The 27,238-nt window shown below is 46.6% G+C and overlaps 1 protein-coding gene across 4 annotated transcripts; it reads right to left on the bottom strand.

The window, feature by feature from the left end:
• Nucleotides 1-641: 641 nt before the first annotated feature.
• TEF (TEF transcription factor, PAR bZIP family member) lies at nt 642-25,501 on the bottom strand. Of its 4 annotated transcripts, none has more exons than XM_068142549.1 (5): nt 25,167-25,501; nt 14,060-14,386; nt 12,435-12,655; nt 10,951-11,162; nt 642-8,579 (listed from the first exon to the last, which is right to left on the bottom strand). In XM_068142549.1, the coding sequence occupies exons 1-5, from the start codon at nt 25,267-25,269 to the stop codon at nt 8,558-8,560; spliced, it is 885 nt and encodes a 294-aa protein (XP_067998650.1). In that variant the 5' UTR covers nt 25,270-25,501; the 3' UTR covers nt 642-8,557. The 4 variants fall into 4 exon arrangements, with proteins under 4 accessions (XP_067998650.1, XP_067998647.1, XP_067998651.1 ...); XM_068142546.1 differs by lacking the exon at nt 25,167-25,501 and adding an exon at nt 20,278-20,557; XM_068142550.1 differs by having other exon boundaries at nt 642-11,162.
• Between the last annotated feature and the right edge of the window lie 1,737 nt (nt 25,502-27,238).

The raw sequence follows: 27,238 nt of genomic DNA, 5'->3' as shown, positions 1-27,238 counted from the left end.
GGAGAAAGCTGTCCTCAGTCAAACCTTATTTACTCTAGACTCTGCTTCTTCCCATAAAGGAAAGAAAACTAAATTCTGATGATTTTGTTGTTGTCAGTCTCAAAGTAACGGACAAAGCAAGGTGTAAGTGTCTGTGGCTGACCATTACCTCTCAGGATTTCTCCCTTTACCTGAAACAGCTCAACCTAGAGCCACCACAGGACCCAAAACCTTGAGAAATTTTTAACATCAACTAATCCAGAGAAGAGAAGGGAGGAACTGTCAACAGCACAGCTTACAGTTAACACAAGGGAAAAGCACAGCAAGAGCCTAATCCTAGAAGGTTGAGCTGCTTGAGCCTCTACCAACTCCAATGCAAACTGCAGGTGTAATGCTGGCAGTGGAGGTGTACAAGCACACAGTATGCTATTAGATTGGATGTTAGGAACAAGTTCTTTACCATGAGGGTAGTGGAACACTGGAGCAAGTTGCCCAGGGAGGTGATTGGGGCCCTATGCCTAGAGATAACTCAAGGTGAGGCTCGACAGGGCTCTGGGCAGCCTGATCTAGTTGAGGATGCCCCTGCTGACTGCAGTGGGGGTTGGACTGGATGACCTCCAGAGGACCATTCTATGCTATCTAGAGAACAAAATTACTGGATGTCAGCATAGTGGAATATACATTTTATTTCTTAAAAAGGAAGGGTACTAACAGAATCCAATACAGTCAAAATTGTACATTTTGAACAAAAAGCTGTTCTTCTTCTTAAAAACCAGTTGCGAGCAGAGAGGTGAGAGGCTTTAAACAACTCACAGAATCCAAGCTGAAGACTTTGAGAATTCAAATCTGTGGTTTGTACAGTTTAAAAAGTGTAGCAAATGGAAATAGAAAATAATAGCAACTCTGCAACAGTGAAATGCCCTTTTCCTCGTCAGGTCGCTGATTTAAGCACCTTTGTTTATTTTCACCCATCAGCTGCCAGGAGTGTGTAGGTTTATGTACAAAGTAAGCAGTTGGGGACAAAAAAAAATCATACCTAAATTAAAAAACCCCAAACATTTATGGCAATACAGTTTTTTTTTGACCCAGCCACTTCAGAATCTTATCAGCTCTTTCATTCCTACAGAAACTTTTCAGTCAGGATGTTCTCAAATGCACTTGATGGCCTGCTTCAAAAAGCAGCTACCTTTACAGGAATTAGGTAAGACAACCTCGAGGAGCAGGCACCCAAGAGATTGAACTACTTAACATGCAGTGAAACTAAGATCAGATTTGTATCTTATATAAATATTGTGCAGATTTAGCACCCAGCCCACTGCATGAATGGGACAGATTAGTGTCACATCTGAAGCCAAACAAAAAAAACCCACCCCAACCCAAACACCTTCTAGCCAAGAGGCAACAGAATTTCAGGCCAAATATAGCAGTTAGGAGCTCCCTCAAGCTATCTAAAAACTGTATGTCTCTGAAAAAGCTTTACAGGAATAAAGTTTGCTGAGTAACCTGCACATAGGCTTAGCTGTTTCATAGCTATTTTTCAGCCTAGAGACACTGAAAGGGGAGGGGAAAAAAGAAGAGGGGGAAAAAAAAAGAGATGTCACCATCTCTGCCCAGTACAAAAGATGTTGTGGCTTTGTCATTGCAAGACACAGGTTTTACCAGAGAGGAAACTGCTCCAGTACAGCACTAAAGACAAAGAAGTTAGGTTATGGCTGGAGAAAGTGTCATCACAGGCTAATCTCTTTAGAGGAAGGCTGATGGAGATCAGCTTCACCTCCTCCTCAAAACTCAAGTGCTCCTATTTCCTAGCAGCCTGCTCATGAGTCTCACTCCACTGTTTTGTTTAATGCAAAATAGAAAAGGTCATGAAAGCTGATGAAAGCTCCAGCTGTGCAGCATCCAGTCAACACATACTCAGCAAAACCTCAAGTCATTAATCACTTTCTCTCTCCACACCACCACAGGATAGCTGTGTCATCTACATACATCATAGAACTAATAAAGATGTAGACTACCTAGGTTGCAAATGAGCTTCAGCAACAGCCACTCACTGCTTCATTGCAAGTTGCTGCAGTCTGGCTGAAGGATGGAGTTAAGATCTGTTTGAGCCAAAAGAACCCAAAAAAACCCCAATCATCAGCAAACCAACTTCCATTCTCCTCAGCCACTAATCTTTGTGGGCAATTCAATATTGCCACTTTCCAAATGCTGCTCACAAACCCCAAATCAACTCTCCAGCTAATGAGGTGAGTACAAGTCTGAAAGCAATCAGTGACTACTGTTAAAGAAAGACTGGAAGTGAATCAATTCCTTCAAATTCTCTGTTTCTCTGCTTAAAATAGCTCATTATTATTATCTGTGAAAACACTGTTGTTGTTGTTGTTGATAAAAAGCATCACAACTAGACTAGGATTCCACAACATCAATCTTGGTTTTGATCTCTGTTAAGTTCTCTAGGAAAAGAAAAATATATATATATATAGAATCCCAAATCAAGCTACATGAAGCAGTAACAATATTAAGGTATTACAATGGAAGCACTTATTTATTACTTCATAGAACAGATCAGTTTTAAAAGTGTATTTACAGGTTCTAAGTTATACAAAATACAGTATTCCAATAATCATGTTCATCACTATATTTCAGACAACTTCACATGAAAGTGCAGAGGATGCATCCACCACCCCCCCCACCAGGATCCTGGCCAGCAGCAAGCAGTCACCTGCAAGGCTGACAGATGAGAGCTCCTACTGGGCCCCCTCAGGTAAACAAATCCAACCTTCTCACTGAGACATAGCTGCAGATCTAAGGAAACATTCAGGCAGGTACACGAGCAAAGTTTGGTGAGACCCACAGACCAAAAATCACATGCCTTAATTTACTAGACATATGTGAAATACTTCTTTTTTTTACTTCTTTTAAGCTTTTTTTTTCCTCTTTTTTTTTTCTCTTTTTTCTTTTTTTTAATCTATTTTTTTTCTCTTTTTTCTTTTTTTTTTCCTTTTCCTTTTTTTTTCTTTTTTTTTTTTTTTTTTTTCCTTTTTATTTTGTTTTTTTTCTCCACAGATGCTGTACAGCAAAGGGCTTCTGCTCATGCCTCAGTTGGGAAAAAATGAAGGACCAAGGGTTTTGGCCATGTAACAGGCACCCAAATCACACTGACTACCAACAGTCTTACAACTACAACAGATTGGTGTGTTAAGGACACAATTCTACAGCTGACTGCCTGGGTGGGCAGAGCTTCACGGTCACAGACAGATCCCGTGAAGTCCACCTGGTTCTCTACAGACACAGGGCTCATCCCATGCAGAAGTGACAGCAGAATTGAGGCCTTAAAATATTGGGGCCTCAGATAGTAATTTCCCGATGACACGGCACTCTCGGTTCACATCGGCAGGTCAAGTCCCAGTGCAACAGCACGCGTCGTTAAAGCGACAGCTCTTTTGTCATGCCTTCCTGCAGCAAGTCTCCTCCCCCTCTCTAGGTTCCTGTTTCACTTCTTGTCTGGACCGTGGAAACGAGATCGAGAAAAGGAGATTGCCTAAACCTAAACAAGTGCATATCTTCTCTATGATGCTAAACTGAGAGGATCCAAACTAGCTTCAAATTGTAAACAGTAAGGCTTCAGTTTCAGCAACACTGCTGAGGTCAGAGACTCTTGCATTGCTCTTCCTAATTCTTTACTCCCCTTGCCAAGTATCTATGTCTAGCTACATGTGCATGTCCCTCAAAGGATTCCTTGTCCCCTGGAGCTGCTGGGACCTTAAGAAATTTGCACTCCCAAAGCAGCTCACCAGGAGATAAGCACACCATCAAACAGACTACACTTTGTATGACAAATCTGCATTAATTACATCACTGTAGTTTCTCCATGAGCATTATGTTAGCATGGCCACAGAAGTTTAGTTACTGCCTGTCCTTGCTGCCTTCCCCCCCACACACACACTCTTTGACTGTGAGTTTATCTATCTTCACCATGTCAGAGTGGCAAATACACAGATTATCTGAACATCTAGAAAGCCACTCAGTGTCTTGTACTGCTGCAAAGTCAACACACTAAGCATTAACAAATTATTTTGCTGTTTATGGATTTAGGCTCAGGTTGCCAAAAATATCAGGTTCATGCACGCTGACAAATTTGCATGTCTTGTTGTGTGCTCAGCAGCCAAAACCACAGGGGTGAACAAAAGCCTATCTGGATCTTCAGCTCTGTCTGGAAGCCCAAGATACCTCCACCCTCACCAAAAAGGAAAGGAACTAAGGTCCTGTTACTCTGAGGAGGCTTGTGAGGCTGAAGCAGCAATATTCTCTTCTGTGCAAGTCCACTGTTCCTGCTGGCTGCATACAATTATTTTTCCACACAAGTGGTTTTATTCCAGTACTCCCAAAGCTGCTGGCCTTCCACCACAACTCCCAGCTCAAAATGAATTTGGTACAATTAGTAGCACTCCTGCAGATAATGCTGAAATTGATTTCTACAGCTAGAACACCTTGGGCTTTCAGACAGCACAGCGGGGAGATGGAGAATTGTCAGGAAAGACATAAACTGCTACTAGAACAGCAAAAAAAGCCATATTTAATATGTAAAAAATAGTCATTTCTTCTCCCAAGCACAAGTTTATAGTACACTACCTATTCACCCTGTTCATGTAGGGTAAGAAAAACAAAGTAAAAGGCAGAATTCAGATAATCTGAATATCAAAACTATCACCAACTGTAAATGAACAAGTGCTAGGACCAGTTTACCAACATTATACCTGCAATCTCAGATACATCCACTCTGATCCCAGCACAAAATGCAGAGCAAAAAGCAAAACCACCCAAGACTCCACTGCTTACTAAAACTTTACAATAACCATGTGAGAGTAAAGACTTTTTCCTGTGGGAGTTAATGAGATCTTTGTTACTGGCTTGGGTGGGAGCAGATCTTGGCAACAGGTGAAAGATTAAGCTTCTAGGGAATTCTTAAACACAACCCCCCCATTATTCTAAGGAGATATATGTAGATCAGAAGACCATGTACAAAAGCAATACTGTATTAAATGTTGCACAGCATTTATTCATAGTCTGTCCCCTATGTAAAATAAGATGACTCTCACTGCCCATCAATCTCATGAAGTTTATATAGATTCCAGGCCAGTACTGTGAAATGCCAGTTGGGTGTCAATTCACACTCTAATGAATGTACAGCTGCACCACAACCTGCTCCCTGCAGTGATCTGGAAAGGTGCAGTCCCTTTATTCTCTCCCCTGGGAGATGGTCCCTTTATGGCTGGAATGGGGTACATTGGCATCAGGCACACTTACGGCCTCTACAGAGCATGTCCCAAGGCTAGAGAACTTCAGACTGAGTCAATTCAGCATCTTTTAGTATTCAAATTGAGCTAAGAGAATATTGATCTTCTTCTGACCACTATGAGAATGTACCCAAGCTATCATTGGAGAATAAATCTTATGAAGAGTGACTGAAGGAGCTGAGGCTGTTTAGTTTGGAAAAGAGGAGGCTGAGGGAAGACCTTGTTGCTCCCTACAACTGCTTGAAAGGACATTGTAGAGGGGCTGGTGCTGGTCTCTTCTCACAGGTAATTAGTGATAGAACAAGAGGGAATGACTTAGACTGGACATTAGGAAATTTTTTTTCCACTACAAGAGTAGTCAGGCATTGGAATGGGCTGCCCAGGGAGGTGGTTGAGTCACCAACCCTGGATGTGCTTAAAGGTCGTTTGGATGTGGTTTAGGGGCGAACTTTGTAGAGCAGGGCTATCGGACTTGGTGATCCTGAGAGTCTTTTCCAAACTGAATGTTTCTGTGACTCTGTGATTTCCAGATAGGATTGTCATCCTAGTCAAAGAAACAAGATGATCTAAATGAATTGTTCTGAGAGGAGCAGAGAGCTCTGAAGCAGTAAGCTTAACTTCCTGAGTCTGCACAAACTGAGAATGGAAGTCAGCATTGCCCTTTTTTTAGTTTTGTCTGGCAATGCCTGCACTTCTGGAAATGGTCACTACCTTCTCCTCTATCTTTAAAGATGTGGCTTCTTAACAACACTAAAAATGCTTCATCTACAAAAGTTAAGCCTCACTCACCCTAAAGTGCAAATTGTCCAGTTTTGCAACCCGTAGACACGTGAATCGCAGAATGTGCAAATCTGCACCGTCCCTACAGGGAAGCACAAGAGTTGGCTAACAGTCTTCTCTGAAAGAAAGATCTCATGAACATTTCACTGCTCATTTCTAGTGTGTGAGGTTTTAATACCACAGGAGAAAAGAAAAAAAAAGACCAAAACAAACCCAAAAAAACCCTAATGAAATTGCACAGTTACAATACCCTGAAGCTTGGTGATTTAAATGGGAAGGGTGACTTTCAGAACCGAAGATTGGACGTGGCACTTGGAGCCATGGGTTAGTTATTAGGAGGTGTTAGGCATTAGGCTGGACCTGATGATCTCTTGAGGTCTTTTCCAACCTGGTTGATTCTGTGATTCTATGAACAGCCATTCAAAGACAACTAATTCAGAAATGAGAAATGCAAAGAGAATTGCTACATTGACATGCTGTCAGGGTTGGTTGTTACTTGTTTTGGGGGTGTTTTGGGGTGGTGGTGTTCTTGCCTTTTTCCCCCCCTCCCCCCCATGTGTTTGGGTTTTTTTAAATGATTTTGTTTGTTTAATCCATGGTTTGGCTTTTAGCACCAAAATAAAACAACAACAAAGAAAAAAACCACCCACCCACCCCAGTACATACCAAAAACATCGTCCAAATTAGCAATACTCAAGGCAACAGGGAGCTAAACTCTTCATCTCTTGCAAGATAGTACCCCAAGATTATCTCAGAGCTTTAGAATCCCAAATTGCAATAATACACTAAGTATACTTTAGTAACCAGTAAAAAAGTTAAAAGCTTTTATTTTTCACTTCTCAATATATAGTGCATTAAAAAGAATAGGTCAAACCCTGCCTTTAATGTATATGCTCCTTACAAAGCTTAGGCCTTCAAAAGGTTAGTTAGGAATTCTGGGGTTTGAGACTTCTATTATGTAAACCTCTAAATGAAGTTTACAACATGAGCTGCTTTGCACCGGTTTTTTGTTTGTTTCCCCTCCCTTTGTTTTGTCTTTCTGCTCTGAAATAGGGGTGGAATCTCTTCCAGTAAATTGCAAAGTCAAAGTACTCGTTCAACAAGATAGCGTTGAGCTTTTGCTGGTAACCAGTTGTGCTGCAAAACATTTGGCACTTGTGCTTCTGAAAGCTTTCATAGTTATTTTTCTTCAAACATATGCTGTTTATCAGTCTCCAGGCATAAGAGACACTCCTGTCTTACAAGCTCCATTTTGGCTACAAGCATGGCCCTGTACTAGTTCCCCAGAAGTTAAGTACTCTACTTCTTTCCCACCAAAAGATTTAGCTCTTAAGTTTCCTTAGTATCAAAGAGTAAAGCCTAGGTATGCTGATGAAACTCTTACATAGGCAATTCCACCTCATTCCTTCATCTTCTACACATCCCTGCCCAAGCTTTCAGCTTGCTCTCCCACACCAGCACAAGGGTCTTGATACTTAAGCTGCCTGTTGTAACTGTGGGAAAGCACTGGCTGTTTCAGTTCTCTAAGACAGATGGACAAAGTGCTCTTTCACCACCACAGTCATGCATTCAAGAGACAGAGAACTGGAATATGGCAGCTAACAGCCACTGTTCTGCTGGAGCTAACACTTGTTTGTTAGTTTCAGACTGCCAAAAGACATGGACAGCAGCAGCTCAGACTAGCACCATTGCCATGATTGCTAAATCATTAACAGAAGTCTTGTTTCAGCAAGATCCCATAAAGGAAAGAGAGCCTCATGAAAGAAAGAAGTAGTCAGGTTACAGCGGTGTAGCTGTGCAGCAGGAAAGCAGCCGAAGTGTTTTACTATGACATGGGTCATTTGGTTGAAGTTCATTACTGCTCTTTGCATGGCACACTGTGGTGCTTTCTGGATTGTGCCAATACATCTGCTGTACTTTTCTGCTCTGGAAGTCTCACACATCACAGACTGCTGTTTTCCCAGCATCTTTAATTCTGCAGGCACAATGATGCTAACGCTGTACCCGAAGTGAGCTGCAGTATTAAGTAAAATTCATTCTACTGCAGGGACAAAAAAAAAAGGAAAAAGTCTTAAAATATAGCAGTTCTTTTTATATATATATATACATACACACACAGACACTTTGATTTAAAACTCCCTATCTTCTTCCACTTGAGTGCCAAAACAAAGAGTCACTATTCACACAGGCTGTCAGCAGACTTTGAGACATGAACTTTGAGTGTCTTGACAAAACCCCAATACGTAAGCTTACTGTAGTTCATAGTTACAGTGAGAAAGACAGATAAGAAAAGCCATATACAGGATTAAGGAGACTTTGCACTTTTCATCATGCCCAGCCCTGGGTAGTTCAGATGGGGTACTTGCAGACAAGCAGGCAGGCAGGGTCATCGGTCAGTTGTTTGTGTTGGGACACCTCCTAGATTTCACTGCTCACTCTGAAGACTGCCGATTCGTGTGTGCTTTTTAGTTTCTTTGTTTCTAAAAGTCTTTAAAGTTGCATCACTCGGAATCAGATAAGTCACTTTAAACAAAGCAAAGTGTTAAGTGTGACAATTTATTTGTTAACAGGATTCCCACCATCACCACCACACACCACCCTGGGAAACAAAAGCCCCTGCTGAAAGGGTGACAACTTGCAGTATGTGGGAAAGGAATTAGACCAATGCTGCGTTAAGAGCCACTCAAATTAAGAGGTAAGCAGAGAGGGAGAATAGTTCCAAACATACATTTACTTGAAGCTTTCTGGATTAGCCTGCTTCTCCACTTCCTTTAGAAGTCAACACACAATTGGTCTAAACTCATACCAGTTTCCACATTAAAAGACAAGCTAGGCAAGAAGTCTTCAGTATAGAAAAGAAACCCCCATGTTTTGTTTTGGGTTTTAATACACTTTTCAGATTTCAATAGTGGAGCTGGAAACTAGCCTGAACATTTTCTGTCCCACATCTACTCCCTAACATAAATATTAGCCCCAAGAAGTGTAGCCTAAGAGTTCTGACACAGGCACTATCTTAAGATAGCTTCTCTTGTTAAGAGGACTTCTAGACATATAGTTCTGTTAAAGCTTCTGGTTCTTGCAGGTCATGGAGAAGGTCCCAACACCACACACAACATATTTTTTCCTTTAACACCACATACTGTTGAAGCAGTGCTTGGTGCTGAGAATGGATTATTTCCAAGAGGGCAAGTCTTGTGTGCTAATTTTGTAACAGGAAACGTGCTGGAGAGAGAACCAGCAGGCATGGAGAGACCAGATATGCTGCTACGGAGGAGACAGTGAGGTCTGTTCGTGTTTAGAGTGGGTGTAGGTTGTGCCATAGAGTGTTCACAAGGCAAAGGAACAAAACTCTCTCAAGGTCTTCTAAAGTAAGGTGCAGTAAAGTAACAGTGGCTTGTTTGCTTCTTAAAAACAACCTTCTTCCACAGCATAAGGTACTGGCAATTCCTTAAGAGACAGGACTCAAGGTTCAGCCTACTAAGCCAGACCTTTCTAAATAGCTCTTAATTCTCGGCTAAGATTCTGCTTTAGCAGAAGTTCAAGGGGGTAGTCCTTCTAAGGAAAAAAAGGAGGAGTGGTGGCAGAAATACATCCTAAACCCCACAGCAAATTATTTTGTCTGTGTCTGGAAAGTAAAAGATCTCCTACTGTTCTCTCTCCTTGATTTCTGGAAGGTATCCAGGGTAGGAACCAACTAAAACGTTTGAGCAGTATTTTAATCAACACTGCACTGACTCTAGTCTGCATTAACCTCAAGATATCTATTATTTGTTTTTACAGGAGGAGTATTTTCCTGTCCTCCTGTCCTAAAGGTTCCCCTATTCCTCCTCAACAGGAATAGAGTTCTGTACATCAGGTGCTTTCTAGTGCCTTGGAATAGGAGGGGAAACAATTTCATAATGCTGCCCAGCAACATCTACTTGCATCTTAAAATTGTGTTTCACAATCTGACTGGGAGTGGTGGTCAGTGTGGAAAAGAGCAGGAGTTTAAAAAAAGAAAAGAAAGAAAAGAGCAAAAGAAGGGGGGGGAAAAAAAGAGCAAAAGAAGGGGGGGAAAAAAAGAGCAAAAGAAGGGGGGGAAAAAAAGAGCAAAAGAAGGGGGGGAAAAAAAGAGCAAAAGAAGGGGGGGAAAAAAAGAGCAAAAGAAGGGGGGGAAAAAAAGAGCAAAAGAAGGGGGGGAAAAAAAGAGCAAAAGAAGGGGGGGAAAAAAAGAGCAAAAGAAGGGGGGGAAAAAAAGAGCAAAAGAAGGGGGGGAAAAAAAGAGCAAAAGAAGGGGGGGAAAAAAAGAGCAAAAGAAGGGGGGGGAAAAAAGAGCAAAAGGGGGGGGGGGGAAAAGAGCAAAAGGGGGGGGGAAAAAGAGCAAAAGGGGGGGGGGGGAAAAAGAGCAAAAGGGGGGGGGGGGAAAAGAGCAAAAGGGGGGGGGGGGGGGAAAAGAGCAAAAGGGGGGGGGGGAGGAAGAGAACAAAAGAAGGAAAAAACTAAACCAAGGAAAGTGTCCTTGTCTCTTTCTCCACTTAAAATGGAGATTGGAACAGACAGCAAAAGCCCTGTCCAGTCAGGAGGGATCCACATCTCCTCCAGACAGGCGACTCTGTTCTATCCTATGACATCAGCAAATGCTCTATCAGCACGAAAACCAAAGCTGTAAATACAGACACTAGGATCTGGGGCAACACAACGACCAAGAAAGGGCCTGAACAAGTTGTGCCAACAGAAACAGGGTTTGGGCTATTGTTTTCTCTTTTTTCCTTGTCTGTGTGTAGATGCAAAATGGCAAAGCCTCCTCCACAAACTTTTATTTCTGGGAGTCTCCACAGAAGGCAGAGAAGTCTAAGAGGCTAAACCGAGGAGCCCTAACAAGGAGAAGGGGGGGTGGGGGAGGAGGGGTGCTTACAAGGGTCCGTATCTGGTCTCGTATTTAGAAACAATGTTCTTGCACCGTCCCACTTCCTTGCGCAGCTCCGCCACCTCCGTCCGCAGGGCGGTGTTCTCCTTCTCCAGGAAGGCAGCCCGGATGGTGATCTGGTTCTCCTTCAACCGCCGGGCGTCGCGCGAGCGCTTGGCCGCCACGTTGTTCTTCTTCCGCCTGGTCCAGTACTTCTCATCCTGTAGCAGCCAAAAAGCAACAACGACAAAAAACAAAACAGGAAAGAAGAGATGGCAGCCTGACGACTACGCGCGAGGGCCACCTCTTTATTGAGCCGGGGCGTTCGCACCGCCCGCTCCCCTGAAGGATCTCCTTGGCGGGGTTTGCGGAGCGCCGGCGCCAAAACGTGGGCAACGCGCTGCTGCAAGGTGTCATCCTTATGTCAGTCTTGGTTTAGGACAAACCAAGCTGTGCCAGGGGAGGTTTAGGCTGAATGTTAGGAAGAAGTTCTTCATAGAAAGAGTGATTGGCCATCGGAATGGGCTGCCCAGGGAGGTGGTGGAGTCACCATCACTGGAGGTGTTTAAGAAGAGACTGGATGGGGCACTTAGTGCCGTGGCTTAGTTGATTAGGTAGTGTTGGATGATAGGTTGGACTTGATCTCAAAGGTCTTTTCCAACCTGGTTAATCCTATTCTATCCTATCCTATTCTATTCTATCCTATTCTATTCTATCCTAAACTGGAGAAGAGAAGGCTCTGAGGAGACCTAATAGTGGCCTTCCAGTATTTGAAGGGGGCCTACAAGAAAGCTGGTGAGGGACTATTCAGGATGTCAGGTAGTGATAGGGCTAGGGGAAATGGAACAAAACTAGAAATGGGTAGATTCAGATTGGATGTTAGGAAGTTCTTCACCATGAAGCTGGTGAGACACTGGAACAGGTTGCCCAAGGAAGGTGATAGAAGCCTCATCCCTGGAGGTTTTTAAGGCCAGGCTGGATGTGGCTCTGAGCACCCTGATCAAGTGTGAGGGGGCCCTGGCTATGCCAGGAGGGCTGGAACTAGATGATCCTTGAGGTCCCATCCAACCCTAACAATTCTATGATTCTAACAAGGGAGATTAAGAGACTTGGCTAAGATGTCCAGCTGCAATGCTCCTTTTATTTAGTTTCAACAGAGAACAACCTGTTGTGTGGTGTGAGCTGCTTAAAGCTGGATCAGACAGGGTGCTGGGCAAGTATGTACCCTGGCCTTTCAAAAGTGCAGTTGATGACAATGCAACTTGATAGTTCTACTTCTGATTTGTGTGTATAGCACAGTAAGTTGCTCCTGCCCAGTAATTATCTCATGACACCAAACCAGCAAAGCAGCAAGAACTGCTGTTGACTTGCCAGTTCTATTCTTGGCAGTGCTTCTGCCCAGTCACGTAGCTATAGTGTATGAGCTTTATGTTGGGGCAGAGTCAGGAACTTTGATCAAGGCCTAGAGGAGTTTGCAGCAATAAATCTGTTACCTTTTGCTCATCTGGGACAAAAACCTTCTTGGCTTTTTTAATCATTGGTTGTGGTTTCAGGTCCTCTTCAGTGAACTTGTGCTTGCGAGGATTGAAGAGCTCACCACCAGGCACGCTGGACAGCACTAAATCAGCAGGGTCAGGGTTAAAATTCACCTCAACTTCTACGCAGTCAGGATCAATGGGGCTGGGAGTATTTCTCTCATTTTGTGGTGGGGACTCTGGCAATAACAGGAGAAGTTACAATAAATTCAACAGGATTTGAAGAGAATTAATTAAGAAGCCTAACTGGATACCTCTGTTTATGACACTACTGTGGGCAATATTTAATCCTATTAGTTGGTATTTCCCTCTGGCTTTCTTGGTGCTGTACAGCTGCTGGTAAGAGAAGCTACACAGTCCAGTTTGTAATACAAGCTCTAGGAACATATACCAGGCTTAAAGACTCGAGCAGATAGATGCAGGACATGAGTGATCACTTCCTTGGCAAAACCAACATGCTTTGTGCACCTTCCCCAGAAGTAACAAGCAAGAAATTTCTACCAGCCCCAGTTTTGTGCCAGAGAAAGACTTAGGGAAACCAGCTTGCTCAAAGACCCTGTTTCCTGGGTCCTTCAAAGGTCAGACAATTGTATTTCCAAACAAAAGAGTAAAGGTGGGTTTGTTACTAATGTTACTTGTCACATGGAAATGAATGTCCCAACAGACTGTCCGACACGCACGGTGTCATATGGATTTTGTTGTATTTGTCTATTGCTTACAAACTCCACACACATGAATTGCAGATGTCAGTGCAATTTGAAGCAGTGATCAGTGAATGATCCATACCTCCACCTAGAACAAACCCCACACTTTATGTCTTATTGAAGGAAAGCCACATTTTGCTTCTCTCTTGGGGATCCACTGTAAAGTCTGCTCATAACACAGTACTGCCAAAGATCAGGGGCCATCAGGTTTAACCTCAAAACGTAGGGCAAACTGGAGCTGCTAAATTCTTTACTAGAGAAGATCTCCATACAACAAATGAGAAGTTTCCTAGTACCGTTTCAGTGCCGTTTTGTTTCTTTGTTCCTCCATTCCCACTTCAAAGCACCACAGAGCATCAAACTGCATCATTAACACACCTTTTCCAAGTGCCTGTTCTCACATTTCACAGGCTGGCGTGAAAAGATTGCTTCATTGTTATCTGAGCCACGGTAAGCTCAGCCATGCAGATCAAACCACCAAGGTAGCACAAAGGGCTTGTCACAAACTATCAAATCTGTTGTAAAATTACCTGAGAAACTATTCTCTCAACATGTTCAGCTTCTCACTAGATTAGCAACACCAAGAGGGCAAATATTTTATGTTGGTGTTTCAGCTTTTCTAATTTCAAGACAGGCACAGACTGCACTCTGAGAGACACTCAGCTCATTTTTTTCCAGGAGGGGTAGAGGGAAAGAAAGAAGAGGCAGCACCTTCATGCTATTGACACCTGGACTGAGACTACATAGAGCATGTTTGTGCTATTTTACCTTCCACAGCCAACACCGACAGGTTAGCACATCTCCTTTTTGATCTAAAGAGGCACTTTTTAATATGAGAACAACAAAAAGTCCCTCAAAGCTTCATATTATTCCATCTACCTGTGCTGGAGGCTGCTTCAGATTGCTGGTAAACTGCAGTGGAAGAGGATGATGCAGGAGAACCAGTGGAAGCACTGGCAGACTCTTTTCCTTCCAGCTCAGCCACAGGCAAGAGCGGATTCTGGTTCAAATCCAGGTGAGTGGGGCTGGAAGGAATTCCATTCTCCAGCAGGAACTCATCCAGATCCATGTACTCCAGGTGGAAAGATTCGCCATCATAAGGAATAGTTTTGTCCCAGATGGGTGGCATAAGGGAAGCCGAGACTGCCATAGTGCTGGCAGCTGCTGCCTCATCTTCCTCAAGCTTTATCTTCTCCTTCTCTTTATCTGAAAGATACAAGTAGGTCAGTGTATGTGCTGCAACACAGGAGAGACTCAAGCTTAAGAGTCTAACAAAATTCCTATGAAAGGAAATTTAGCAATCTGTATCTCTGCCTCATGACACGAAATGAATAATCAGCTGTTGCAAGGCAACGTTCATCCATTCACCTGTAACTCAGCATGGAACACTGACTCCCTGTGATGGCCACACCACAGGCACTTGGGCATCCTTGAAGACCAGCATCTTCACTGTGATAACTTACCAAAGTGTGGTAATTGCTTCTAGCTTATTGTTAACTCCTCACTGGCAAAACAGCCTGGTTTCCACAGGCTCATCTTGGAAGCCAGCAAAAGTGAGTGTCCATAAATAGGATTATGTAGGAAGCCCTTAAGAAAACTCTTGAGGAAGCAGAGTAGTTTATGATATGTACAAAGGAAGAAGGTGCAAAAGAATAATCCTGATACAAAGGAGAAAGGTCCACAGGACACCAGAGACCTGGATGTCTACTCCTCAGTATTTTAGGAAGCATTTCTTTCTGAAATGACTCAGCATGTCCACACAAAGCAGCAGCTCCAAATGCCGTTCACTATAGATAGCTCAGAGTACCTACACACCATTTTCACTCTTTGGGGAGATGTCTAATAAGGCTTACTCCCACAGCCCACCCCCAGGCCACAAGAGACTGATGAAATTTTATCCATTTACTGTGCTACAGTGCACATATCACAGCAAAAAAAAAAATGTCTGTTTCTATGTTCCCCATAGCTACTGAATCTTAACAATTGTCTGGGACACAATCCAAGCAGAAAACTCAAGTTATGGAATAATTACATAATTTAAAAGATAAAAATAAGCTGGCAGAAAAGAAAGAAAGGGAGAAAAAAAATAGTAAAACCCAAGTAATTTTTCCTGATCCAGTTCACTGTGTAGCCAGGCAGTTCTACCAGCACTAAGCCATCCAAAGGAAAGGTCACCAGGGACACCCAAACCAACAGCAAATTTGGTCTCACCATGGAAGCTGACAAATATTCTGCTCAGTGGAAAAAGGACTCGAGAGACATACACAGTTTGGATCTCCAGTATTCATCACCTGTTAGCCCAACTAAATGCACAGATCTTTGGCACTGAGGCTTTCAAGACTGCCTACAATATGCTAAAGGATGATTTTGTTGTTTTCATCCCCACTTTCACCCCCAATAAAACTCTACTCCAAATCAGAAAAGCCTATTAACATAGAAGCTATTCTGAAGGAACTGGCATTCCTTCCACTGTTGCTTTAGCTGGTGTAGAACTGAAAGTGCTTTTCATGGCTTAAAGAACAGTGCTGCCATACAAAGCAAATTATCATCTCAATCTACCATACTCTGAACATTTTATGCTAAAGAAGGATTTTAAACTGAACAGCTGAGAAAACAGTCACCAGCCACTGACTTGGGACTAAGAGTAAACACCTAAGGAAAACGTTAAGTTCAGACCAGTGGCTCCTGGACCTGAGCTTTGTTACCATCTTCATGCAACTTTTGGCCTTCCCTTTGGCTGCTTAACACCACTGCTTCTGAACTGTCATCTCCCAACTCTTATTCCTGCTATACAAACTCCTTTTTTTGCAACCTTCCTACCCTTTGCTCGGGCAAAGCAAACAAGCAGGTTAACAGGCATGATCCAAACAACCAGAATGCTTCTAAACAGCTCCTACTTGAAGCTAGTAAAGAAACAACATCTACTCCACAGATAAGACTGATTTTACTTGCTACTGAAGCACACCTCCACCAAACTGGGACCACCATTTTACACCCAACTTGTGACTCGAGGATTATGCATTTCCCCAGGGTCTGCCCAGCACAACTGTTAGGGGGTGTGGATGATATCCTGGTAAAGAGATCACTAAAACAAATGCAAGTCACAGTAATGAATTATTGGTAAAGAACTTTATTTCTGTAATCAAACTTGGGGCCCTTAAGTCAAAAGGTAAACTAAAGAGAAAAATAACAACAAAAAAAGCACTATTGGGGGGAAAAAATAATAGCATTCCATTACAAGCTGTGCTGATTTAAGTGCAAGCCAGCAGTGCTTTTGTTGGGTGACATCTAATGCAACATCTCTGACAGATGAGAGAAGAAGCCTTAAGTCATTAATAGAATAAACACCAAGCTTAAGGATGGTTTTCAGGAGGTGGATGCCAGAAGGGCTACACTACTGGCATGCATGGCTCTTCTCAGAGCTTTCAATGCCTTTTACATGCACACCATCATCCTGCTGTCCTTCAGCAACCTGAAAGAGACTGTGGTCCCTCCAGCTTCTTTTTGCTGCTGTCCCTGCCTCGGACCAGACTGGATCCTTCTTGCACATCTGAAACGTTTTGTCCTTTGGCTACAAGTTGACAACTAGCAGGCACTGAGCGCCCAGTGTTTTTGTTTAGCTACGCTCTCTCTCCCCTCTCTCTTCTAGCAGCAGGATCTGAAACAAAACAGCAGAAGTTAATATGCATCTTGGGTGCCCCATGTACTGCAAATGTGAGATGCAGAACTGTTGTATGGGGATTTTTTTACACTGACATTTTCACATTGGCTTTCTTTCAATTAATTTAATCTTTCTTTCTGCTACACAACATTCTGCTGGGAGCACACTAATTAACTTCTTGCATTTTGAGGGGGAAGTTTCCACCTGCCCCAGCACAGGGACCTGAACCATTAATTCTCTAAAGATATTTATAGTGTAAACAGGTATTACCTGACAGCAGAGCTGCAGTATCCTAAGAGGCTCCATTTGCAGTGATTCAAGGTCACCCTGATAAATCTGGACCGTACTTCTGCAGCTGATAGCTCATGTCTGCTTTAGCCCCCTCATTCTGCTACTGTGACCTATTAACTAGGCTGTACGTCTGCTGTTAACAGAGAGGTCACTAGTTTATGCTAAGTAATTTGGGCAGAGCATTCCAATTCTTGAGCTGTTGGAAAAACTGCTGGTTTAGCCAAAAGCAGCAGCCAGGAAAGAGCTTTATTCCACATCCTGTTTTTTTCCCCCTCTGAAAAAACCACCCCAAAAACCCAACCAAAATCCAGTCCAAAAGACGTTTTGGCCATAACTCTCAAGTGCTATCCCAGCCACAAACAGAACAAACACTTCCTTGACAAAGTTCCCCACATCCATCAAAAAATATTGTCAGATTAGCCTGAAAACACTACACAGACCGAGGCTGATTGCTCCAGAAATCCTTAGTCCCACTTGTGGCAACGGAACAAGACAGGTTACAAGGTTCTGTATTCCTGATGCCCATTACTGTGATGTGTGTCGAGGCATTCCTCCTGCCACAGCAGCTCACAACTGGTGATTAAGGCATCCTTTGAAGAGTATGCAGCAGCTTGTTATTAATAGGAGAGACCTACACTTCTGCTCTAGAATATGAATTCTCTTCCCTTACTCTACAGGATTTTTAATGTAAAAAAAAACACATTTATTTATTTAATCACTGTAATGACAACAACTTAGAACAAGGCTGGCCAGATCCTGCTTGGTATGTGACAGGGCATTCAGGATGATGGCATGTAGTTGGAACTGGATGTCCCCCTCTGCTGCTCAGAAGGATTAGAAAGCCTGCTTACTTACTGGGTAGTCAAATTACCTACAGCAGCTGGAAACCCCACAGGTAGCTGGTGGAGGCTATAAATGGACACCACAGCTAGCTGATACTGTTTCTCACAGAGTAAGACAGAAGACTGCAGTTTTTGTCAACAGGCACTTCAGACAAGAGGCACAGGGGCTCTTCTCAAGAAAGCTTGCTGGAAATGCATCACTGTATTAAAGAAATTAGAATACAGGAAGGCTGGGGAAGGACTTCTCAGGATCTCAGGTAGTGATAGGACTAGGGGGAATGGAATGAAGCTGGAGGTGGGGAGATTCAGGCTGGATGTGAGGAGGAAGTTCTTCACCATGAGAGTGGTGAAACCCTGGAACGGGTTGTCCAGGGAGGTGGTTGAGGCCCTGTCCCTGGAGGTGTTTAAGACCAGGCTGGATGAGGCTCTGGCCAGCCTGATCTAGTGTGGGGTGTCCCTGCCCATGGCAGGGGGGTTGGAACTAGATGATCCTTGTGGTCCCTTCCAACCCTGACTGATACTATGATACTATGAAATTAGTGTTTAACATTTTGGCTGTCACTATATCACAAAGGAACAGAAAATAAACAAGGATCCTCTGAAGTCAGTTGAGTCACAATTCTACCTCCCTAGCACAGGTTTCTATTGTCTCGTAAATATGCAAACAACAAAAACAGCAGAGATCAAAATAAACAGAAAGCAACAAGTTCCACAAAGTGCCAAGTGAAACAGTACAGAAAGCTATGGAAAAATTTTAAGAATGAGAACAATCCAAACTTCACCACAGCCTGAATGGAAGGGGGTAATCGAGATGCAATGGACATACTAGCGAGCATTAGAGAATCAAGCTGAGCACCTTCCCTGGCTGGAACAGGGGCAAAGGTAAAAGGTAAAGTATCAGATGCTTCTAATTTGACCCAAAAAAAATGCACCACCTCAAAATCATATTAAATTTGTAAATTCTACATCTCCATAAGCCAGACCACACAATTCCAGACAAGAAAACCGCCCCTTAAGTGTAAGTTACCATAACCCAACCAGCTACCATTGCAGGTCCTACACTTGATCTTAAATCTTTCCTGCTAACACTATTGCCTTTAACAACAAAAGACTGGATGCAGAAATATCTGAAGAAATCCCCTAACATTGTAGATTCAAGAGGCTATGTGCTGCAGCACCCTGCACCATAGCAACATAACTAAAACCTTTATCAGAGGCTTTTTTTAACAGAAAGGAGAAAAAATACTTGCCAGACTCACAAAATGGATGCATTCACACAATACTGTGCAACATTAGACATACAGAAAGTAAATGGAGCTTAAGCAGGATGAATCTTGCCAACCTTACTTGCACTGTGGTCTACCCTGGATATTGCCTGATGTTCCAAACAAAATTATTTTCAAGATTACTCCACGTAAGGACTTATTTCATTAACCACCAGCACACTGGACATTACAGCAATGCAGATAAACTTGAGCCTTCCTCAAAAAAAATACAAATAAAATCCAACTGATACTCAGAAAGGCAAAAATACTGCCAGAGAAGCACCAGCACTGCTATTTACACAGCTGCTGTCTGCACAACCAGGGGCAGAGACAGCTCCTGCCTATCCAGGATTGCCCTTACGGATTATAACCAAACCTAACCTGAAGGGATCTGCTGTTGATGCATGCCATACTGCAACTTTTCAGGAACTAAGGTCGAGAAAGCCTCGAAACCTTTTCATTGCTACTCCCAACTATGTGTCTGAAGGCAAGGGACGCTTCAAACCTTCTGAAATAAAGCCGGCGTGGCACGTCCTGACTTCTACCTATCCCTCGCACCTGACCCGCTTTATTTTGCCCAGCGCAGGCACTTCAATACCCCGTAAAGGTCGATCCCAGCCGCTGGATTTCCCACTCGCATCGGGTCGCTCGGGAGACCCGGCCCGCGGTGCGGACATCGCTGCCCTGCGCCTCTGAAGCGGAGAGCCGCCCCAGCTGCAGACCAGGGGGCCCAGCGGTCGCCCCATCAGGCCGAGCCCTCCCTCCCGGTTCCAGCGGGCCGAGATCCCGTGCTGACTGCACTTGGCACGGCCGGCCGTAGGGGGGCGGAGGACGTCAGGCCCGGGCGTGCGGCCTCTCCAGCGGGTGCTCACCCCCCCTCGCACACCGCAGCCAGTCCCACCGTGACCCGTTGGATCCCGCCCTCCCAGGCACGGGGCGGGCAGACGGCGAGGGGAAGGAAGGGGGAGGAAGGCGTAGGGGGTAAGCTGAAGGGTGTCGCGCGCTCCCGCCGCCCCCGCGCGCGCACCCCGCGCTCACCCAGGCGCGCCTCCCGCGGCGGGTTCTCCATCAGTTTCTTCAGCACTAGCGGGAAAGCGCCCGCCAGGCCCCGCTGCTCCTGCTGCGCGGCGGCCCCCGCGCTCCCCCCGGCTGCAGTGGGCTCTGCTCCTCCCGCCGCCGCCGCCTCCTGGTGCGCGGCGCGGCCGGGCATACTCCCCGCGAGCCGGCGGGCGGGTTGTCAACGGTGGCCAACGGCCGCAGCGCCCGGCGGGAGGCTACGACAGGTCCCCGGGAACCGTCGGCAAGCGACGAGCACAGAGCAGACGGCGGGCGAGAAGCCCAGGGCGCAGGCGCAGCCAGCTGACGCCCGGTACCTGTTTCAATATTCATGAGCACTGGCACCGCCTGCTCCTCCCCCTCGCCCCTCCGATTGGCCCTCGCCGCTCTGAGGGCGGACCCGCGCAGGCAGGCCTCGCCCTCCCCGCCCCTCCGCTGCCGGCGCGGGCACGCGCCCCCTGCCTGCCGAGGCACGTGCTGAGGCAGGCTCCGGCTGGTAATTAGCATGCGGCGCCCCGCCCCCTACCCTCCCCACGCCTCCTCCGGGCGCTGCGTCACCGCCAGCTACTGCTGAAGGCGGGGGCGAAACGCGCGCGCCCCGGGGCGGCCCAGTAGCGCCTGCCCCGGGGCGCGCGCCCGCTACCCGCCTGCTGCGCGAGAGTTGGGAGGAGGGGGGCTCGCGTCGCCTCTGCGCCTGCGCGGGCTCTGTGGACTGTCCGTTACCGGCTGAGGGTGGCCCGTGGGGGTGCCTGTGCGCGGCATTTACCGGCTGCCTCCGCTACCTCAGGGCAGCCGCCCCGGGCCCGGGCCCGGCTACGGGTTCAGAGGTCGCGTCACTGCGGCGGTCGTCGGGGTGTGCGGGGCGTGCGGGGCGGGAAGCCCACCGGTGCCCAACCACCGCAGGTGCCAGCGCTCCAGCCGGTCCCTTAAATACCTTCGTTTAGGATCCCGAGTTCACCTTTCCCTCATGACCTGGATTTAATCTCCCCCTCTCCTCCATCATGGCAGCAGCAGCCGCAGCGGTGTGCCATGTATATAACGTCGGCAGGGAGAAGGCCAGGCCGCTGGAGAGGGAGAGCCTCCCCAAGTTTTCACGATCACAAGCGACTCCTTGTGATTCCCTAAACAGTCCTCCTTTACCAGGAACTAGGGTGTCGTGCTGAGATTTCAGCTTCTGAACGCACAAAGGGAGCCAGTGTTGCCAAATTCCCCCCCAGGAGCACAGCCGGATACTGAGGAGCTGCTGCGGAATGAATAAGCTCGCAGACGTGACAGGCCCTACACCCGCAGGCCTCCCCCGGCAGCAGCTGCTGCCTCCTGCCGCAGCAGGACCGGCCGCAGCAGGACCGGCCGCAGCAGGACCGGCCGCAGCAGGACCGCTGCACAGCGCTGCAAGCAGGGAGAGGAAAGGGTGTGCTGCCTCCCCGGGATGGCCGTCTGCACCCAGCAGAGCCACAGGTGAGAGCTGTCCCCCTGTGTGCCAGCAGAACAAGGACCCCTTCTTCCCAGGTAGACATCAAGGCATGCGCTTGGTTCAGCTGCTCCTACACAAGCCTCAAACGTTTCATTTTGGTTGCGAGGCACAATCTGATCTGACCCTCGCTGATAAACCCTGATGGTCTTTGTCACACAAAATCAGGTTGGAGTTCCTCCCCATGCACCCCAAGGAAAGGAACAGATTGGAAGTCGTCTGGGGTATACGCTTCCACTGTTGCCTTACCGCAGTGAGGACCAGGGGACATCTCTCTCCAGTCTGGGCAGACAGGGAGCTGCCCTACCTGCAAGCTACTACTGCATAGGCTGGGAGACTGAATCTGCTGCCTCCTTCACAGAGGAAAGAGGTGGGACTCCTGAGGCAACTCCTGCACATGCTGCCAGATGGAGAGCTTGGAAAGGACTGCTTTACTCATACAGGCTGCAACAACATGGCCTAATGAGTTCTTTATCAGGATTGATAAATCCAGCTGTACGAAGTAGGTAGAGCAGGTCATACTTAGCTACTCCAGGACTGTCACTTGCTCTCTTATGGACTCTCTCTGCCTTGACAAGCTCAGCTGGCAGAAGAAAAAAGCACATGCATGAAAGGGAGATGCCACTTCATGCAGGGCAATGAAACACAGATGTTGGACCACACACTACAGAGACAGCACACACAGCTTGGCAAGGGGCAGTGGGCCCGCAGCGATGCTTTTGCCTGGGAAACAGCTAGTAAGAGGTGGCAGAGAGAGAGCACAACCTAGTGAGGTCAGAAAGGAGCAGCTTCTAGGAACAGGGTGATGGGACCTAGCCAAAGTTGGGCAGGCTGCAGGCTCTCCATTCAGTTATGGCTCTTCATGGCCGCTTTGTTCCATTGTTGTTTATGCTGGAGGCCCCCAGGGGTGATGCTGTGTCTCAATACTGCACAGCACTCCTTCAAGGAACAGGCTCTGCTTGCATCCCCCCCCGCAGATCTTAATGGCAACAGCTTTGCTGGGTAACGTCCACATGAATGGAGGTTATTAAAACCACTCAGCAGCCTTTACTCCAGGGCTTTTCCCTTTAGACCAGCCATGTTTTTCCTCCAGCACATTTCCACCCACGCTCCGCTGTGCTGTTTGTTCTGTACCACCACTGGGCTGTGATTTTGCTCGGAGAGGTTTTAGCCTGTATAGTGTTAACTGCTCGGCCCAAAGGCGGGAGGGAGGGAGTTCCTGGGGAACATTCCTGTGGGTTCTCTTTCACATCACACTGCTGGGGCATCGGCTCTGTCCTGCCAGCTAGGAGGGAGGCTGCTTGGAGAGCTTTTCCTCTCTGCTCATGGGGATTAGGGGCTCAAGACACTGCAAGCAGAAAGTGGCCACTGCACCTTCAGCTGTACCTTCTTGGTTAAACTGGGATCTGTCTGGATTTTAATAATTTCTCCCCTCTTCTTTCTCAGCTACAGAGCAAAAGAGGACAATGAGATGGAGGAGAGGAATGCAGCAGTCTTGGCTGTTCCTGCTTGGAGTCTTGTCAGTGCCAGATGATGCAAAACAGCCCAGCTCTGATGCAGCAGGGAGGCAAGTGAGAAGCAGCCCAGTGCTAGGCATAGGGTGGAGGGGATGCATACAGCTAGCCCCATGGGGAGGGTTGGATAGCAGAACACATTTCAGACCACATTCAGAACACATTTCAAATCCAGACAACTGGTGTGTAGGTATGGAGACCTGCAAGGTGAGAACCAAGCTCTGTGGGAAGAGGGCTGTGAGAGGAACGGTGGCCTGGGGAGGGAGGAAGCATAAGCACAATTCCAAGGGTTTCAGGAGTTGATGCTGAGGACCAGGGTGGTCCTGGAGCCGAGGAAGAAAGCTGCCACAAAATAACACCCTCAGCTGCCAAATAAACCATGCTAAGACTAAATTATTCTCTGCAAATCACTGGTCCCCCCTGTACCCCCCACTCCAGCTCCTGCCAAACAGATGAAACTTCCCAGCACTCCTCCCTTGGATTAATTCAGTCCACTTGGCTATGGAGACCAGAGATCCCAGAGAAGCAGCAGGAGAGCTTAGCCACAGCAAGGCTCAGTACTACATGAGCCTCCCTTGGCCATTAGTGCCTGCTCCCAGCCAGGTCCACTTTCTACCTGGGTATCAGTCAGCTCAGAAAACATGCCCTGGTCCACACATGCAGTGTCATACTGTATGATATGTAAACATAGCAACCTTGGTGAAGGAGAGAGCCAGCAGCAGAGCAGTGTGACAAAGTGAGCCCCTTAGGGGGTATGGCAGCTCCCCTTGCCCTATTAACCCCCTTCCCATGGGGAGCTCTGTGGGGCCACAGGGCTCATTGCATTCCAGCAGGTGTAGGCAGCTGCAGGCAGCTGCCTTTCCTGAAACAAAAGCTTTGCTGCTAGAGCAGCAGCCTTTTCTCTCACTGACCCCCTGCAGGAGCACACACTCTCCCTTTCCACACTCTGCATCTGGCTTTTCTGCTCCCACGTCCTGGAACATGCTGCCCTTCAAGGCTGCAGAACCATCTGCATGTCCTGGTAGCAAGTCATGCTACCAAGCTCAGTGCATGTTTGTTTCTGTGAGTTCAACTCACTCCTGCCTAGACACGAGCCAGCTGAGCCAAGGTGTTCGCACGCACCTCTCCAGCACTCAGCAGTGAGCATTAAAGCACAACAACCAACGAGCAGCTTGCCAAGGGCATGTGGCATCCTACCCAAAACTGGAGCCCTCAAGTTGTGGGATGGGCATTTGGAATTCCAGCAAGAGCAAAGTGTTCAGCACAGCAGAAGCCCAGACTAAATAATCTCCTGGGCCTTTTCCATTTGTTTTGGATGTGCAGGATGCTGCACAGAGAGCAGGAAAGCCTAGGAGTACAGAATTGTTCTTGCAAAGGAAACACTACATTTGCTGTGTTCCCTACCCCAGCACTCCACTGGTAAATAAACTGCAGCACCAAACACAAAGTTTGCAGGCAGTCAGCCTGCCCTGGACAGTCTGCATCTGGAAAGAGGCAATGTCTGGAGACTCAACAGTCATTAACCATGGGACAACCTGGATGGCAAGCCTGGAAGTTGCTCCTATGTGAGCATGGAGATTTGTCCCCAAGCCTTCTCTGTGCACAAAGCTTTGAGGGTTTCCAAGAAGTAGCAGAGCATAGAGATTAAAAAGGATCAGGAGCTCAGCACTCAACTGATTTTATAATCAACTGGTTGCTGACAGTTTTTCTCCTAGCTGTACAACACACAGTGTGTCAGAACTCTGTCTAACTTGGACATTTGAGGGAAACACACCCTCGAAGGGCTTGCAGCAAAGAAGATCTTCTGCCCCCTTTTTACCTTGCAACTTGAGGAGGGGAAGGAGAAATCAAACCAGAAACCCTAGTGTGCATTCCCTCATTCTTACCTGTCATCTTGTTGGTCCAGGGTAAGGAGTACTCCAGCAGGGACTTCAGGACTTCTGGAAAGTCCAGGGCAGCAGGGCCCCCGGGGCTGTTGCAGCTTGACATGTCCTGTCCTGGAACTCCGCTAGCACGGCTTAAGGGAGGGCCAGGTGCCTGGCCGCCAACGCTACACCCTGCTCGCCTGGGCGTTGCGAGAAGGGCTTGGAGGCACCCGGAGCGGGCTTGCCAAACTACTCTGGCTGAAAAAAAAAACCAAGAAGGAAGGGAAACAGCCTGGCGGAGATGCAGTTTGCCCGGCTGTCTTCACCTCCCCCTTTCCCGCTCTGAAGTGGCCAATTGTGGAAATAGCTTGCAGCCTTGCAGGGCTGGGCTGGGCTGCTGGCCAGCGTGGTTTTACAGGACCTCTCCCAGCCAATCCGGCAGCAAAGAACTGGGCCAGTTATCTAACTTTGCAAAGGCAGCACCCATTTCCTTCCCAAGGTGTTATAACAAATACACACATTGAGAGGGTAGGAGTGAAAAAAAGCAAGTTAAGCACATCAGTTGCAAATGCAACAGGAAAGAGATCCTCTGAAGGGCTCTGGGGAGGCTCCAAGGATCTCTAAGCTGTGCAGGCTGCCTGCTGGAGATACAAACGCTGTGTGCATCTGCCTGCTAACTTATCAGCTGTCTAAAATGCAGCTAATGACACTTAGTGCATGTCCCTTCTAAGTCAGCATTGCTAACAGCATAAGGCATCTTTCTTAACTAGTGTGCATCTTCCCCCAAAAGGCAGAGTTTCTCTTCATAAGTGATACAGAGTTTTATCAGAAAGCTGACAGCCTCCTCTCAGAGCAGTAATATAAGGCAAGAGGGTTCATGCACTCTGCAGATACTCTGATAACAGGTGGTTAGGTAAGACCATGCAAAGCCCCTCCTCTCCTGTTAGTGAGTTTTTTTTGCATGGAGGGGTGGATTTGAGACAGGAGGATAAAGGTCTGATCTTCTTTATTGGGATCTGGTGGAGGATGGTGCACCTTAACACATGCCAGGGTCTTCTGCTGCCTGTGATAATTAGACCAGAAGTGCCTTTATTTCTCAGTTTGCTCCTGTCCTTTTGCCAGGCTCAGCCTTACATCACCAGTGTGAATTGATAGGAACCAGCTACTCCTGCATTGGTCTGTGAGCCCCAGCTATCAGGGACAACCCAGTAAAACCAGCATTAGCTTTAAGCATGGAAATGTCCTGCATGAATGTTATAGATTACCTCTTCCCACACATGAAGTGACAAGGACATCTCACTGGCCCAGCTATTTAGAGCCTTAAAGAGCAATAGGGTCTTGCTCACTCCTGATACCATGTTGGTTGGTACCATAAGGAAATGTATTTGATTTAACCCAACAGAAATCCAAAAGAAAGAATTATCTAGCCAGGTGGGGTGGTTAGGAAGTTCAGATTGACTGGGGAAGTTTCATGATCTAGATCTCAGTCTATTCATGCAATGAAAAATCACACAGTAGATGCTGTGGTAGAATTCTACATTACAGCCTCTTGGCACGAGGACACAGTCTCAAGCTGTGCCAGGGGAAGTTTAGGCTGGAGGTGAGGAGAAAGTTCTTCCCAGAAAGAGAGATTGGCCATTGGAATGTGCTGCCCAGGGAGGTGGTGGGGTCATCATCCCTGGAGGTGTTCAAGAGGGGATTGGACGTGGCACTTGAAGCCATGGTTTAGTTGTCATGAGACACTGGGTGACAGGCTGGACTTGATGATCTTTGAGGTCTTTTCCAACCTTGTTGATTCTATGATTCTATGATTTTCCTTGTAGTTTTCTCCCCCCATTTCACAGAGCTTGTTAGAAAACAGCCAGTGATAGCCACCAGTGGTGAAGCCAATCAGGAAGAAGAGTTCTTTACTGAAAAGCTGCAGGTTTCTGCAAAGCTGCAGGCCCTGCAAAGCTGCAGGCATGGCCACAGAATGCATCTTTGTGCTGTCTGCACTCTTATCAGATCAGGTCATTATTTATTATTGCTGTAATCTCACATTAGTGGAGGTCTCAGCAGCTCTGCTTCAGCACCCAGAAGCCCTGTCAGCCCTG

The sequence above is a fragment of the Melanerpes formicivorus genome, unplaced genomic scaffold (assembly GCF_026170545.1).
Source record: "Melanerpes formicivorus ecotype bairdi unplaced genomic scaffold, bMelFor1.0.p_v2 SCAF_8, whole genome shotgun sequence".
Lineage (NCBI taxonomy): Eukaryota > Metazoa > Chordata > Aves > Piciformes > Picidae > Melanerpes > Melanerpes formicivorus.
The sequence above is the reverse complement of the archived record's forward strand: the minus strand, read 5'-3'. Positions and strand labels throughout refer to the sequence as shown.

What these genes read in the sequence shown, in the direction of transcription:
- TEF (XM_068142546.1), bottom strand. Translation starts at nt 20,449, where the DNA reads ATGCCCGGCCGCGCCGCGCACCAGGAGGCGGCGGCGGCGGGAGGAGCA. An exon ending in TGAAGCAGCCTCCAGCACAG is followed by an intron (nt 12,656 to 14,059) that starts GTAGATGGAATA and finishes TGTTATTGCCAG; the next exon opens with AGTCCCCACCACAAAATGAG. An exon ending in TTGTCCCAGATGAGCAAAAG is followed by an intron (nt 11,163 to 12,434) that starts GTAACAGATTTA and finishes TGGCTGCTACAG; the next exon opens with GATGAGAAGTACTGGACCAG.